The sequence below is a fragment of the Ranitomeya imitator genome, chromosome 5 (genome assembly GCF_032444005.1).
Source record: "Ranitomeya imitator isolate aRanImi1 chromosome 5, aRanImi1.pri, whole genome shotgun sequence".
NCBI lineage: Eukaryota > Metazoa > Chordata > Amphibia > Anura > Dendrobatidae > Ranitomeya > Ranitomeya imitator.
Window position 1 is genome coordinate 497,241,637 of NC_091286.1, and position 13,362 is coordinate 497,254,998.

The following is a 13,362-nucleotide window of genomic DNA, read 5'->3' on the forward strand; positions in this document are numbered from 1 at the left end:
TATTTATATGCAGGTGCTTTCCTTCCCTGACTCTGTGTGCCTGTGGTGGTTTACACACTGGTGAGGCATATGTGCACACCATGTGGTACTCTGTCCCATTTGCTTTGCTCTGTGTTGTCTATTAATATTGTTCTTAAACTAATAAAGATTGTTCTTGGCATATTTTTCATACATGGACTCTGTGGTCGTTTTCTTTGGTCCCTTGGACCATTTTTCTGCTCTATAGTTATTAGCGACTAGTCCGTCTTTAGTCTTCCCTTTCCTGTGGGATTTATGAGTATATTTGTGGTATTATGTTATACTCCGTCGTGCTTTTAGCTAATATACTACGTGGGCTGTGTTAGACACTACGTGGGCTATGTTATATACTGCGTGGGCTGTGTTATATACTGCGTGGCAGTGTTATATGCTATGTGGGCTGTTATATACTACGTGAGCTGTGTTATATACTACATGGCTGTGTTATATGCTATGTGGCTGCTATATACTACGTGGCTGTGCTATATACTACGTGGCTGTGCTATATACTACGTGGCCGGCAGCGAACAATCAGCGTCAGGCGCACTCCGGCCGCGAATTGGCGCGGGATTTGAACCATGCTTCGCTAATTGGTCGCGCCCGGCCAGTAGAATTCTGTGTATTCATTGTATTATTCTAAAATCTTCATAAATAAACTACATATATATTCTAGAATACCCGATGCGTTAGAATCAGTCTACCATCTAGTAGGTAATAAATTCCTTTTGTGGGAAAAATCAAACAATATATTTTATGTTCTAGAAAACCAATTATACAATAGTTGAGCATTTTACATAACATAAAAAAAACCTTTATTAATGTATGAATAGTGCACAATTCTGTCTGGTATGAATCAATGTTGTAACATTTGTTGATTTTTTTAAATTAATTATAAATTGAACAGATCAGCAAAAGTGTACAAGGAGGTTTATTCTGCAGTACATTATAAGCCTGGAAATAGAAATACGATTAACATACTTTTAGTTCAGATGACTGAGAATTCCGACCAAAATATAAATGCATTACATACAGCCTTGGGAATAATAGAATCACTTGTTCAATTAATTAGCCAAGTTTAGAAAAAAGGTGGGGAAACAAAGACGAATGAATGAATAACTTACGTACCTCTTTCATGTTATGCAAATGATCACAATGCATTGGCTTAACAGCAATGGCTTGGTTTACGTTGATTGTGAATAAGTCCAGCACTTTATATTTTAACATTATATGTACTGGGATAACTTTACGTCAATGGATCTATATACATGAAGCCAAAAATGCATACGAGTGTGATAGGTCATGTTCACATCTGTATACATTGAGAGCATTAACCAACATAAGTCAAAGTGTAGCCACACTGATCACAACTGTAAAATTAACCCCTTCATGACCCAGCCTATTTTGACCTTAATGACCTGGCCATTTTTTGCAATTCTGACCAGTATCCCATTATGAGGTAATAACTCAAGAACGCTTCAATGGATCCTAGCGATTCTGAGAATGTTTTTTCGTGACGTATTGAGCTTCACGTTAGTGAAAAATTTAGGTCGATAATTTTTGCGTTTATTTCTGAAAAAAACGGAAATTTGGCAAAAATGTTGAAAATTTTGCAATTTTCTAATTTTGAATTTTTATTCTGTTAAACCAGAGAGTTATGTGACACAAAATAGTTAATATATAACATTTCCCACATGTCTACTTTATATCAGCATAATTTTGTAAACAAAATTTTTTTTGCTAGGAAGTTATAAGGGTTAAAATTTGACCAGCGATTTCTCATTTTTACAACAAAATTTACAAAAGCATTTTATTTAGGGACCACCTCACATTTGAAGTCACTTTGAGGGGTCTATATGGCTGAAAATACCCAAAAGTGACACCATTATAAGAACTGCACCCCTCAAGGTGCTCAAAACCACATTCAAGAAGTTTATTAACCCTTCAGGTGCTTCACAGCAGCAGAGGCAACATGGAAGGAAAAAATTAACATTTAACTTTTTAGTCACAAAAATGAACTTTTAGCAACAATTTTTTTATTTTCCCACAGGTAAAAGGATAAACTGGACCACGACAGTTGTTGTACAATTTGTCCTCAGTACGCCGATATCCCGTATGTGGGGGAGAATCACTGTTTGTGTGCACAACAAGGCTCAGAAGGGAAGAAGCGCCATTTTACTTTTTGAATGAAAAATTGGCTCCAATCTTTAGCGGACACCATGTCGCGTTTGGAGAGCCCCTGTGTGCCTAAAGATTGGAGCTCCCCCACAAGTGACCCCATTTTGGAAACTAGACCCCCCAAGGAACTTAGCCTTTTTTTGGTTTTCACATGGGTAACAGGATAAAATGGATCCTAAGATTTGTTGGGCAATTTCTCCTGAGTACACCGATACCTCATATGTGGGGGTAAACCACTGTTTGGGCACACGGCAAGGCTCGGAAGGGAAGGAGCGCCATTTGACTTTTTGAATGAAAAATTAGCTCCAATTGTTAGCGGACACCATGTGGTGTTTGGAGAGCCCCTGTGTGCCTAAACATTGGAGCTCCCTCACAAGTGACACCATTTTGGAAACTAGACGCCCCAAGGAACTCATCTAGATGTGTGATGAGCGCTTTGAACCCCCAAGTGCTTCACAGAAGTTTATAACGCAGAGCCATGAAAATAAAAAATAATTTTTCTTTCCTCAAAAATTATTTTTTAGCCCGTAATTTTTTATTTTTACAAGGGTAACAGGAGAAATTGGACCCCAAAAGTTGTTGTCCAGTTTGTCCTGAGTATGTGGATACCCCATATGTAGGGGTAAACCACTGTTTGGGTGCATGGCAGAGCATGGAAGGGAAGTAGTGACTTTTTGAAATGCAGACTTTGATGGAATGGTGTGCGGGTGTCATGTTTCGTTTGCAGAGCCCCTGATGTGCCTAAACAGTATGAACCCCCCACATGTGACCGCATTTTGGAAACTAGACACCCCAAGGAACTTATCTAGATTTGTGGTGAGCACTTTGAACCCCCAAGTGCTTCGCAGAATTTTATAATGCACAGCCGTGAAAATAAAAAATATTTTTTCCCCACAAAAATAATTTTTTAGCCTCCATTTTTTTATTTTTCCAAGGGTAACAGGAAAAATTGTACAACAATTTTGGGGGTCTAATTTCTCCTGAGTACGCTTATGCCCCATATGTTTGGGTATATCACTGTTTGGGCACACGGGGCTCGGAAGGGAGGGAGCACCATATGACTTTTTGAATGCAAGATTGACTGGAATCAATGGTGGCACCATGTCGTGATTGGAGACCCCCTGATGTGCCTAAACAATGGAAATCCCTCAATTCTAACTCCAACACTAACCCCAACTCTAACCATAACCGTAACACAACCCTAACCCCAACACACCCCTAACCACAACTCTAACCCCAACACACCTCTAACCCTAATCCCAACCCTAACCACAAGCCTAACCCTAACCTCAACACACCCTTAACCCTAATCTTAACCCTATTTCCAACCCTAACCCTAATTCCAACCCTAACTCTAGTTCCAGCCCTAACCCTAAGGCTTTGTGCCCACGTTGCGGATTCGTGTGCGGATTTTTCCGCACCGTTTTTGAAAAATCCGCAGGTAAAACGCACTGCGTTTTACTTGCGGATTTACTGCGGATTTCCAGTGTTTTTTTGTGCGGATTTCACATGCGGATTCCTATTGAGGAACAGGTGTAAAACGTTGCGGAATCCACACAAAGAATTGACATGTTGCGGAAAATACAATGCAGCGTTTCCGCACGGTATTTTCCACACCATGGACACAGCGGATTTGGTTTTCCATAGGTTTACATGGTACTGTGAACGTGATGGAAAACTGCCACGAATCCGCAGCCAAATCCGCACCTTGTGCACATAGCCTAATTCTAACCCTAATTGCAACCCTAGACGTAACCCTAACCCTAGTTCTAACCTTAACCCTAGTTCTAACCCTAACCCTAGTGGAAAAATAAATATATTTGATTTATTTTATTATTTTCCCTACCTATGCGGGTGATAAGGGGGGGCTTTATTTACAATTTTTTTTATTTTGATCACTGTGATAGGTTATATCACAGTGATCAAAATGTACCTGTAACGAATCTGTCAGCCGGCAGAATAGGCGGGCGCACTGCGCATGCGCCCGCCATTTTGGAAGATGGCAGCACCCATCGAAGATGCCGGACGGACACCGGGAGAGTACGGGGGGTGGGATCGGACAGCGGGAGGCACCGGAGAGGAAGGCAGCGGAGCACAAAACGGAGGGGAGGAAAGACTGACAGTGGCGGCAGATCGCTGCTGTCAGTCGGTGGGGGGTCAGATCGCAGTCTCCAGCCATGGCCGATGATATTGCAGCATCGGCCATGGCTGGATTGTAATATTTCACCAAATTTCATAGGTGAAATATTACAAATTGCTTTGATTGGCTGTTGCACTTTCAAAAGCCAATCAGAGCGATCGTAGCAATGTTGGGGCAAAGCCACCCCCCCTGGGCTAAAGTAACACTCCCCCTGTCCCTGCAAATCAGGTAAAATTGGAGTTAACCCTTTCACCCGATCTGCAGGGACACGATCCCTCCATGACGCCACATAGGCGTCACAGGTCGGATTGGCACCGACTTTCATGACGCCTACGTGGCGTCACAGGTCGGGAAGGGGTTAAAAATGTATTTCATGCAGTATACTATTTTTCCAGTGGCAGAATGTACAGGAGAGTGCAGCACCCTGATGGAAGAGCCAATAGGACACGCTTTCTACCTCGGGTTGAATTGGGTAAATGAGGACCTATTCTTATCTTTGGCATATGAAGCAAGAGCATTTAGTACATATGTTGAACATTTTTCTATTACAACATATGAACAGAGCCCTAAGTGGTCACCAGTGATGTGCTTGGATAAGGTGTTATCTGAGCACGCTCGTGTGCCGAGTGACTTCGGCATCCTCAAAAATTATGGCAATATCCATGGCCCCTTACCAGACTGAGAATACCAGCCACCATCTGTCTGCTTTAGCTTGGCTGGTTGTCAAAAAATGGGGGTGACCCCATGCCATTTTTTTAATTATTTATTTAAATAATTAAAAAAAAAACAGTGTGGGGATACCTCTATTCTTGATAACCAGCCTTGCTGAAGCTGAGGAGGTTGCAGCCCCCAGCTGTGAGTTATGCCTGGCTGATTATCAAAAACACAGGGGAACCCACAGCGTTTTTTATTTATTTATTTACACCGCAGGCGCCAGCTGATGACTACTCCCATCAGCAGCTCCTGCTTTCACTGTTATTAGAGGCAGCAGATGTCGGCTGTTGGAAGCAGTAGTCCCATCGGCCGACACCAATGACTGGAGGTAAACTTTCTATCTCCAATCCCAGCAGCTGATTCACGCTAGGTTTTGACAGAGTGGGAACCGCGGCTGTCTGACAGGGGGTAATAATCTTACCGCCGATCTCAAGTGGTGTTTGCCGCGCTGTCATGCACATGACAGCATGGAAAACATTGGATATTTGGGCCCCAGTGCGGTCCATGTCTGGGTACTGTTCTGGTACCTGAACACAAACTTTTTGAAACGGTTTGGCCGAACCCGAACATCCTGGTGTCCACCCATCTCTACTGCTTATCATAAGAAGTCAGGCGCTAGGGTCCGAGATGTGTAAGTCTACTACCAAGTTGTTTTTTGTATTGCTGACATTTAATATGTTGGAATAAAGGTCATTGTTCTTAACATTATTTGGATATGTACCGGACTAGTCTTTCTCTTATTGGGACTGACTCTTGAATATCCATTGACACTATATCCTGCTTGAGATTACCATTTAGCAGGGGGTTAGCTGAAATGTTTTTGTCCTGTTTTATTTTATACTAAGACTTTTCATAAGAACATCATGTGAGTACAGACTTAGGAGAGACTAGGTTAATTGACTCTTACAAAAATTGGTTTTAGTATGGAGATAGGGATTTGGATGAGACGCACTGTGGTCAGGGGCTGATGTGAGTTTATACAACCTACTGTATGAACAGAGCTGCGCTATATGTTGTTAACATTAAATAAATAAAATGTATATTCTTGTCCATGAAGGGTAATGTTCTAGCAAACAATATGTACTTTTACTGCTAATTCAACTGTGATCTGATTATTCTGTAGGATGCTTCATAAATGTGATTCCGTATCCTACCATTATTATCACCTGCAAGAAAAAGACCCCAAAACAATCATATCACCTTCTTTAGCAATGTCTTAATTTTTGAAGTCTATCCCTAATTCTTTTATTACCATAAAATGTTGTCACCTAACAAATATCTTTCTTATTTAAAGAAGCCCCCCCCTACTAACTTATCTATGCATTAAATGTGTGCATGTTGTATAGTGTGAGTGTACTAATATACTCACCTGCTGCTTTCTCCGGTGTCCAGCGTTGTTCTGCTCGGCTTCTCCGTGACGACGATTCTCCGGGCGGCTTTTACAATGAAATGCTATAGAACATCAGAACGCTGCTCCATAGGCTTTCATTGTAAAAAACAGACTTCCGGCTCACAGACAGAACGAGCCAGCTAGTCAAAATTGCGGTGACGTCACAGAGAAGAACAGCGTTGGACACCAGAGAAAGAAGAAATAGGTGAGTATATTATTACACTCACACTACATAACATGCATGTACACACATTTAAGGAATAAAAAGGTTAGTGTAAGTGCTTCTTTAAGTTTTTACATTGCCATTTATAGCCATAATGATAGCAGTAACCACATCTAAAATTAAAAAATGCTAATTAAAAAATGTATCGTTTTGACCTTTTGACGTTTTTTCATATATCACCCATTTTCTGATCATCGTGAAAAGTCACTAATGGTAAAGTTATCCCTGTACAGGCTTAATTGCAATATATAAAATGCATATGTATCAGATAGTATATGGAGTCAGTGACCTCTGTGCTATAAGAGTTTAGACACTTCGGATTCACAGTATAATTACGGTATCTGACATTCCAACAGTAGCATATCACTGAAGTACATACAGTGATTTAGGACAATCACAAAGTTTAGTTTTCTACATCTTTTACTGAACCTGGAAATGTGCATTTTCAGTCATAAAATATTACATTGCCAAACATGATAGAGAAGTGCTGAGACTGTCCTACACGAAGCTTTGCACAACACTAAGCTGGCACAGGAGAGCAGGCACCATCAGTATTGAATGACCTTAAAAATAAGATGCAGAACCAATCAAATGTGCACGTCTGGTTTATTTAAGAGACCTTGTTACATCTTCATGTCCCTTCAAATGTTTCTTAGTTGACCTTAAAAAATTCTTGTAATTACTGGTGTCACATTCCTTTGGCGAATCTTCTAGATGACCATTTTTGAGATGCACCGTTCCCTAGAAAAGAAAATGTAAAAGTAATGTTACAACTAGAGATGAGCAAACCTTTTAAACCCTTTCTGATCTCGGACGGAATAGTACGTCCCAGGTCAGAAGCCCCGCTTTGAGGTGGGCTCCAGCGGTGAGCCCACCTCAAAGCTGCGACATGTCAGCTGTTTTCAACAGCTGACATGTGCCCGCAATAGGCGTGGGTGGAATCGCGATCCGCCCGTGCCTATTAACTAGTTAAATGCTGCTGTCAAACTCTGACAGTGGCATTTAACATTCACTTCCGGCCATCGGGCCGCGAATATGTGCACTGCTGACCCCCGTCACATGATCGGGGGTCAGCAGTGCGCCGGCATGACAACTAGAGGTTTCCTGAAGACGTCTATGGTTGTTGATGCCAGATTGCTGTGAGCGCCACCCTGTAGTCGGCGCTCATAGCAATGCTGTAATTCTACTACATAGGGGCGATCTGAGCATCACTCCTATGTAGCAGAGGTGATCGAGTAGTGGCAGCTTCTAGCCTCCCATGGAGGCTACTGAATTATACCAAAAGTAAAAAAAAGTGTTTACAAATATGAAAAAAATAAAAAAACATAAAAGTTCAATTCACCCCCCTTTCGCCTCATTCAAAATAAAACAGTAAAAATACAAATCAAACATACATATATTTGCTATCGCCGCATTCAGAATCGCCTGATCTATCAATAAAAAAAAGGATTAACCTGATCGCTAAACGGCTTTCGGAGAAAAAAAATCGAAACCCCAGAACTATGTTTTTTTGGTATTATAATGTAATAACAGGCTATGAAAATAACATATCTGCACAAAAGTGGTATAATTAAAAACGTCAGCTCAGTGCGCAGAAAATAAGCTCTCAACCAACCCAAGATCATGAAAAATGGAGACGCTACCAGCATCGGAAAATTGCGCAATTTTTTTTAGCAAATTTTGGCATTTTTGTTCACCACTTAGATAAAAAAAACCTACCGTAGATATGTTTGGTGTCTATGAACTCGTAATGACTTGGAGAATCATAATGTCAGGTCAGTTTTAGCATTTAGTGAAGCTAGCAAAAAAGCCAAACAAAAAAAAAAAAGTGTTTGAGATTGCACTTTTTTTGCAACTTCGCCGCACATGGAATTTTTCCCCCCGTTTTCTAGTACAAGACATGGTAAAATCAATGGTGTTGTTTAAAAGTACAACTCGTCCCACAAAAAATAAGCCCTCACATGACCATATTGACAGAAAAATAAAAAAGCTATGGCTCTGGGAAGATGGGGAGCGAAAAATGAAAATGCAAACCTGAAAAAAGCTCCGGTCATTAAGGGGTTAAGGTTTGGTGTAGCTCAGATCGACACATTTCCTGATGTTCGCCGAAACCCACTGAATTCAACAGGAGGCAAAACCAAACGCATAGAGAACACATTCAGTGGAGCCCAAAAGCTGCCAAAACAGCTAAAATTAGGGGCAGACACCAGGAAAATTGGCATTCATTGACCCATAGTACAAATAGTATAATTGTGCAGCATGGATGCCTGGTATAGGGTTTTGGACAGAATTTCTAGCTTAAACATTGATCAGTAACAGGTGGGTGAGGGACCGGTGTAGGCCTGGTGGTCTGAGAGCCCTGACAAATTTAGGCAACACACACGAAGGAGAACCAACTTGGTGTCAAAACATTTCGAATAATTAGGTGCAGACACCAGGAAAAGTGTCGTTAATTGATCCACAGTAGAAATTTTATAATGGCACAGGATGGATGGATGGGATAGGGCCTGGCCCAGCATTTCTAGATTGCAAATTGATCAGTAAGAGGTAGATGAGCAACAGGTGTAGGCCTGGTGTGCGTTACGTAATAGAAATTTAGGCTAGGTTCAGATTGCGTTAGGGCAATCCGTTTAGCGCCAAGCGCTACCAGATTGCGCTAACGCAATGTCTTTTTCGGGGTTGCGTTTAACGTCCCCGGTCTCGCAGATCCCCGATCTGCGAGAGCGGGGAACGGACCTCGGGCACGCCGCGGACGCTGCAAGCAGCGTCCGAGGCGCGTCACAAAACACCGGCACATCGCTAGCGCGTGCCGAAAATGGCACGCGCTAGGGATGCGCGTTCCCATTGCTGCCAATGGGTGCGCTAACGGACGCGTTGCAACGCTGTTCGTTAGCGCGGTCCCATTAACGCAATGTGAACCTAGTCTTATACTCATTGCGCTCCACGCACTTAGTCCCAGCGTGGAGAGCAGTGAGTATTCCAGCAGCTGTCCCTGCCATGCGCTGCTTACAAACAAAAATTAGCTGCTAGCACTGGAATAAGACGCTGCGAGGGAGCGCAGGAAGGTAAATATGATGGTTTATTTTTTTTAATATCTTTTGATCGGGCCATTATTATGATTTATTTATATAGCACCATTAATTCCATGGTGCTGTACACGAGAAGGGGTTACATCAAAATACAAATATCACTTACAGTAAACAAACTAACAATTACAGACTGATACAGAGGGAAGAGGACCCTGCCCTTGTTGGCTTACATTCTACAGTATGCCTTGCATACAAGTATATGGATAAGAAGTCATGCATACAAGGATAGGGAGGAGCGATGCAGACCAGGATCTAGGGATGAGGAGTCATGCAGATCAGGATGGGGATTTAAACCCATGCACACTAAGATGGGGATAAGGAGCCATATACACCAGGATGGGGATGATGAGTCATGCACACAAGGATAGGGATGAAGAGTCATGCACACAAGGATAGGGATGAAGAGCCATGCATACAAGGATGGGGATGAGGAGCCATGCACACCAAGATGGGAATGAGGAGCCATGCATACAAGGATAGGGTTGAGGAGCCATGCATACCAGGATAGGGATGAGGAGCCATGCATACAAGGATAGGGATGAGGAGGCCATGCAGATCAGGATAAGGAGGCCATGCAGACCAGTATAAGTAGGCCATGCAGACCAGGATAGGGATAAGGAGGTCATGCAGACCAGGATAGGGATAAGGAGGCCATGCAGACCAGGATAGGGATAAGGAGGCCATGCAGACGAGGATAGGGATAAGGAGGCCATGCAGACCAGGAAGGGGATGAAGGAGCCATGCAGACCAGGAAGGGGATGAGGGAGCCATGCAGACCAGGATGGGGATGAGGGAGCCATGCAGACCAGGATGGGGATGAGGGAGCCATGCAGAACAGGATGGGGATGAGGGAGCCATGCAGAACAGGACAGGGATGGGGAGCCATGCACACAAGGATATGGATGGCAAGCCATGCATACCAGGATAGGGATGAGGGGACAATGCATACCCGGCTTAAACTCAAGTCAATAAGATTTCCCAGATTTTTGTGGTAAAATTAGGTGCCCCGGCTTATACTCGGGTCAGCTTATACTCGAGTATATACGTTACATATATATCCCTGCCATAAATGCAGAAATTAGCTGTGACAGCAATAAGCTAAGGGGTTCAGTAATTTAGTTAAGATGCAGCTGAGTAGAATATTATTTAATATGGGCAATCGTGACAATCTCATAAGAGCACGTGATTTTGGAAGTCACATGACAGGAAGAACATTATATCTATACTAGATTGTGGCCCGATTCTAACGCATCGGGTATTCTAGAATATGCATGGTCACATGGTATATGGACAATGATGATTCCAGAATTCGTGGCAGACTGCGCCCGTCGCTGATTGGTCGAGGCAACCTTTGACATCATCGTCGCCATGGCAACCATTATGACATCTACGTCGATACTGTGCCCGTCGCTGAATCAGAAACGTAGGATTTCTACGTCCTTTATGACATCATCGTCGCTATGCCGGTCGCTGATTGGTCGAGGCCTGTGGCCCGATTCTAACGCATCGGGTATTCTAGAATATGCATGTCCCCGTAGTATATGGACAATGATGATTCCAGAATTCGCGGCAGACTGTGCCCGTCGCTGATTGATCGAGGCAACCTTTATGACATCATCGTCGCCATGGCAACCATTATGACATCATCGTCGCTGTGCCTGTTGCACAGAGACGCGGGATTTCTACGTCGATACTGTGCCCGTCGCTGATTGGTCGACGCCGCCAGGCCTCGACCAATCACAGACGCGGAATTTCCAGGACAGACAGACAGACAGACAAAGACAGACAGACAGACGGAAAAACCCTTAGACAATTATATATATAGATAGGTTGTAATGGTGACGGTTATGTCATAATGGTTGCCATGGTGACGATGATATCATAATAGGTTGCCATGGCGACGATGATGTCCGAATGGTTGCCATGGCGAAGAATGTGTCATAATTGGTATATGGGCACGGAACTCTGGGATGGAGGACATGTATGATGGATATATGGGCACGGGACTATGGGATGGAGATGTGTATGATGGATATATGGGCACAGGACTATGGGATGGAGGACATGTATGATGGATATATGGGCACGGGACTATGGGATGGAGGAAGTGTATGACGGGTATATGGGCACAAGACTATGGGATGGAGGATAATCATTATAATTTGTTATAACTACAGTTAGTTACTATGCCTGACGCCGGGCTCTTCAGCCAATACATTATGAAGGAGAAAAAAATATGTAATTAACTAATTGAGGCAGTCCAGTTAGTAGGAATAGAACTAGGTATATGAACCACATGAGGATTTTCACAATATTATTCTATTGAGCAACTTTGACAAAAATATTACAAAACATTAAGAAAATGAAGGGAATTTGTCAGCAGGTTCTTGCTTTGTAATCTGAGAGCAGCATAATATAAAGGCTGAGATCCTAATTTTAGTGATGTGTCCGTTGCTGTGCTGCATTCTGAAATTTTGATACAATCTCGGTTTTCTCTGCTGCAGATTTAGCAGTGCTGACAATGCGGAGCTCTGTATAACTCCGCCAACACCTCTGATTGTCAGCTCTCTCTGTATACCGGGCACTGACAGAATGCTGCTAGTTAGTGGTTAGACTGACTAGAGCAATTGACTAGTAGGTATGAGACACCTAGTCCTGTAGTGATAATCTTCTGCTGATAAAACACACAGCTTAGTAAGCGACACTGGAATCAGGCCCTCAGCCCCTATATCATGCTGCTCTCAGATCACATACCACAAACCTGCTGACAGATTCCCTTTAAGATCTGCAAGTGGACATAACACCACGTTATTGACATTGTACATACAACTAACACTTTTACACAATTGTGTTTCAGGCTCACCTTTTAGGCAATTTGGGAGGTCCTATTTTGGTGGAATACTGAACTTTTTGGTGTTTCGGGGCTTCTATGGAAAACAATCTATCAAGTGGCTTATATTCTGAAATCACCCGTTCCCATTCATTGTCAAATGATGGTGCGTCAGCTGCAATAGAAGAATGCACAGTTACAGCCCAACAGCTACACACTGCTCAGGCCAAAGGTACAACATGCTCCATGCTGCTGCTTTTCACGGTGTGCTACATAAGGCAGAAGAGCAGGACACCCTCATGTCTGTGTGCCGTGTATAGGAGACATTATAGCAGCTCCCATAAGCTCAGTGAAACTGACAATTAGAAATAGAGGCTGTAAAGGGGAAAACTATTGAAAAGATGCAGGATACAAGTCATGGCCAGAAATAATGTTAATCCTTATGCAGTCTGAAGGGTGGTTAGACCCTCTGTGGTTGGTGTAGTGAGACTTGTAAGCCATGCAATGTTTTCCTGGGAATTACGTATGCAAATAGCCTCTTTTAGAGAGACTGTAACTCTAATGCCAACTACTGGAAGTAAGAGTCCCAAACGTCAATATCGACCCTTTAAAGGGCCTTGCCACTTGACTTAGGATAAAACCCTCCATTTGCAGACGAGTTTTGGTTTTTTGCTCCTCACCAGTGCACAGCAGGAGAACTGGTTGGCTGGGTGACAGGCGTGTGACTAAGGGTTTGTGCACATATTGTCTTTCTCAGGTGGGTACTCTCTGTAAAACGTTGGC

The 13,362-nt window shown here is 42.9% G+C and overlaps 1 protein-coding gene across 2 annotated transcripts in view; it reads right to left on the minus strand.

The window, feature by feature from the left end:
- Positions 1 to 928: 928 nt before the first annotated feature.
- MLF1 (myeloid leukemia factor 1) overlaps positions 929 to 13,362 on the minus strand; it is a 60,454-nt gene continuing 48,020 nt past the window's right edge. For both annotated transcript variants that reach the window (XM_069727436.1, XM_069727435.1), the window contains 2 exons: positions 12,613 to 12,754; positions 929 to 7,401 (listed from right to left, as the gene is read on the minus strand). In XM_069727436.1, the coding sequence (XP_069583537.1) occupies positions 7,371 to 7,401; positions 12,613 to 12,754 (173 nt within the window). In that variant the 3' untranslated portion in view covers positions 929 to 7,370. The remainder of the gene's footprint in view (positions 7,402 to 12,612; positions 12,755 to 13,362) is intronic.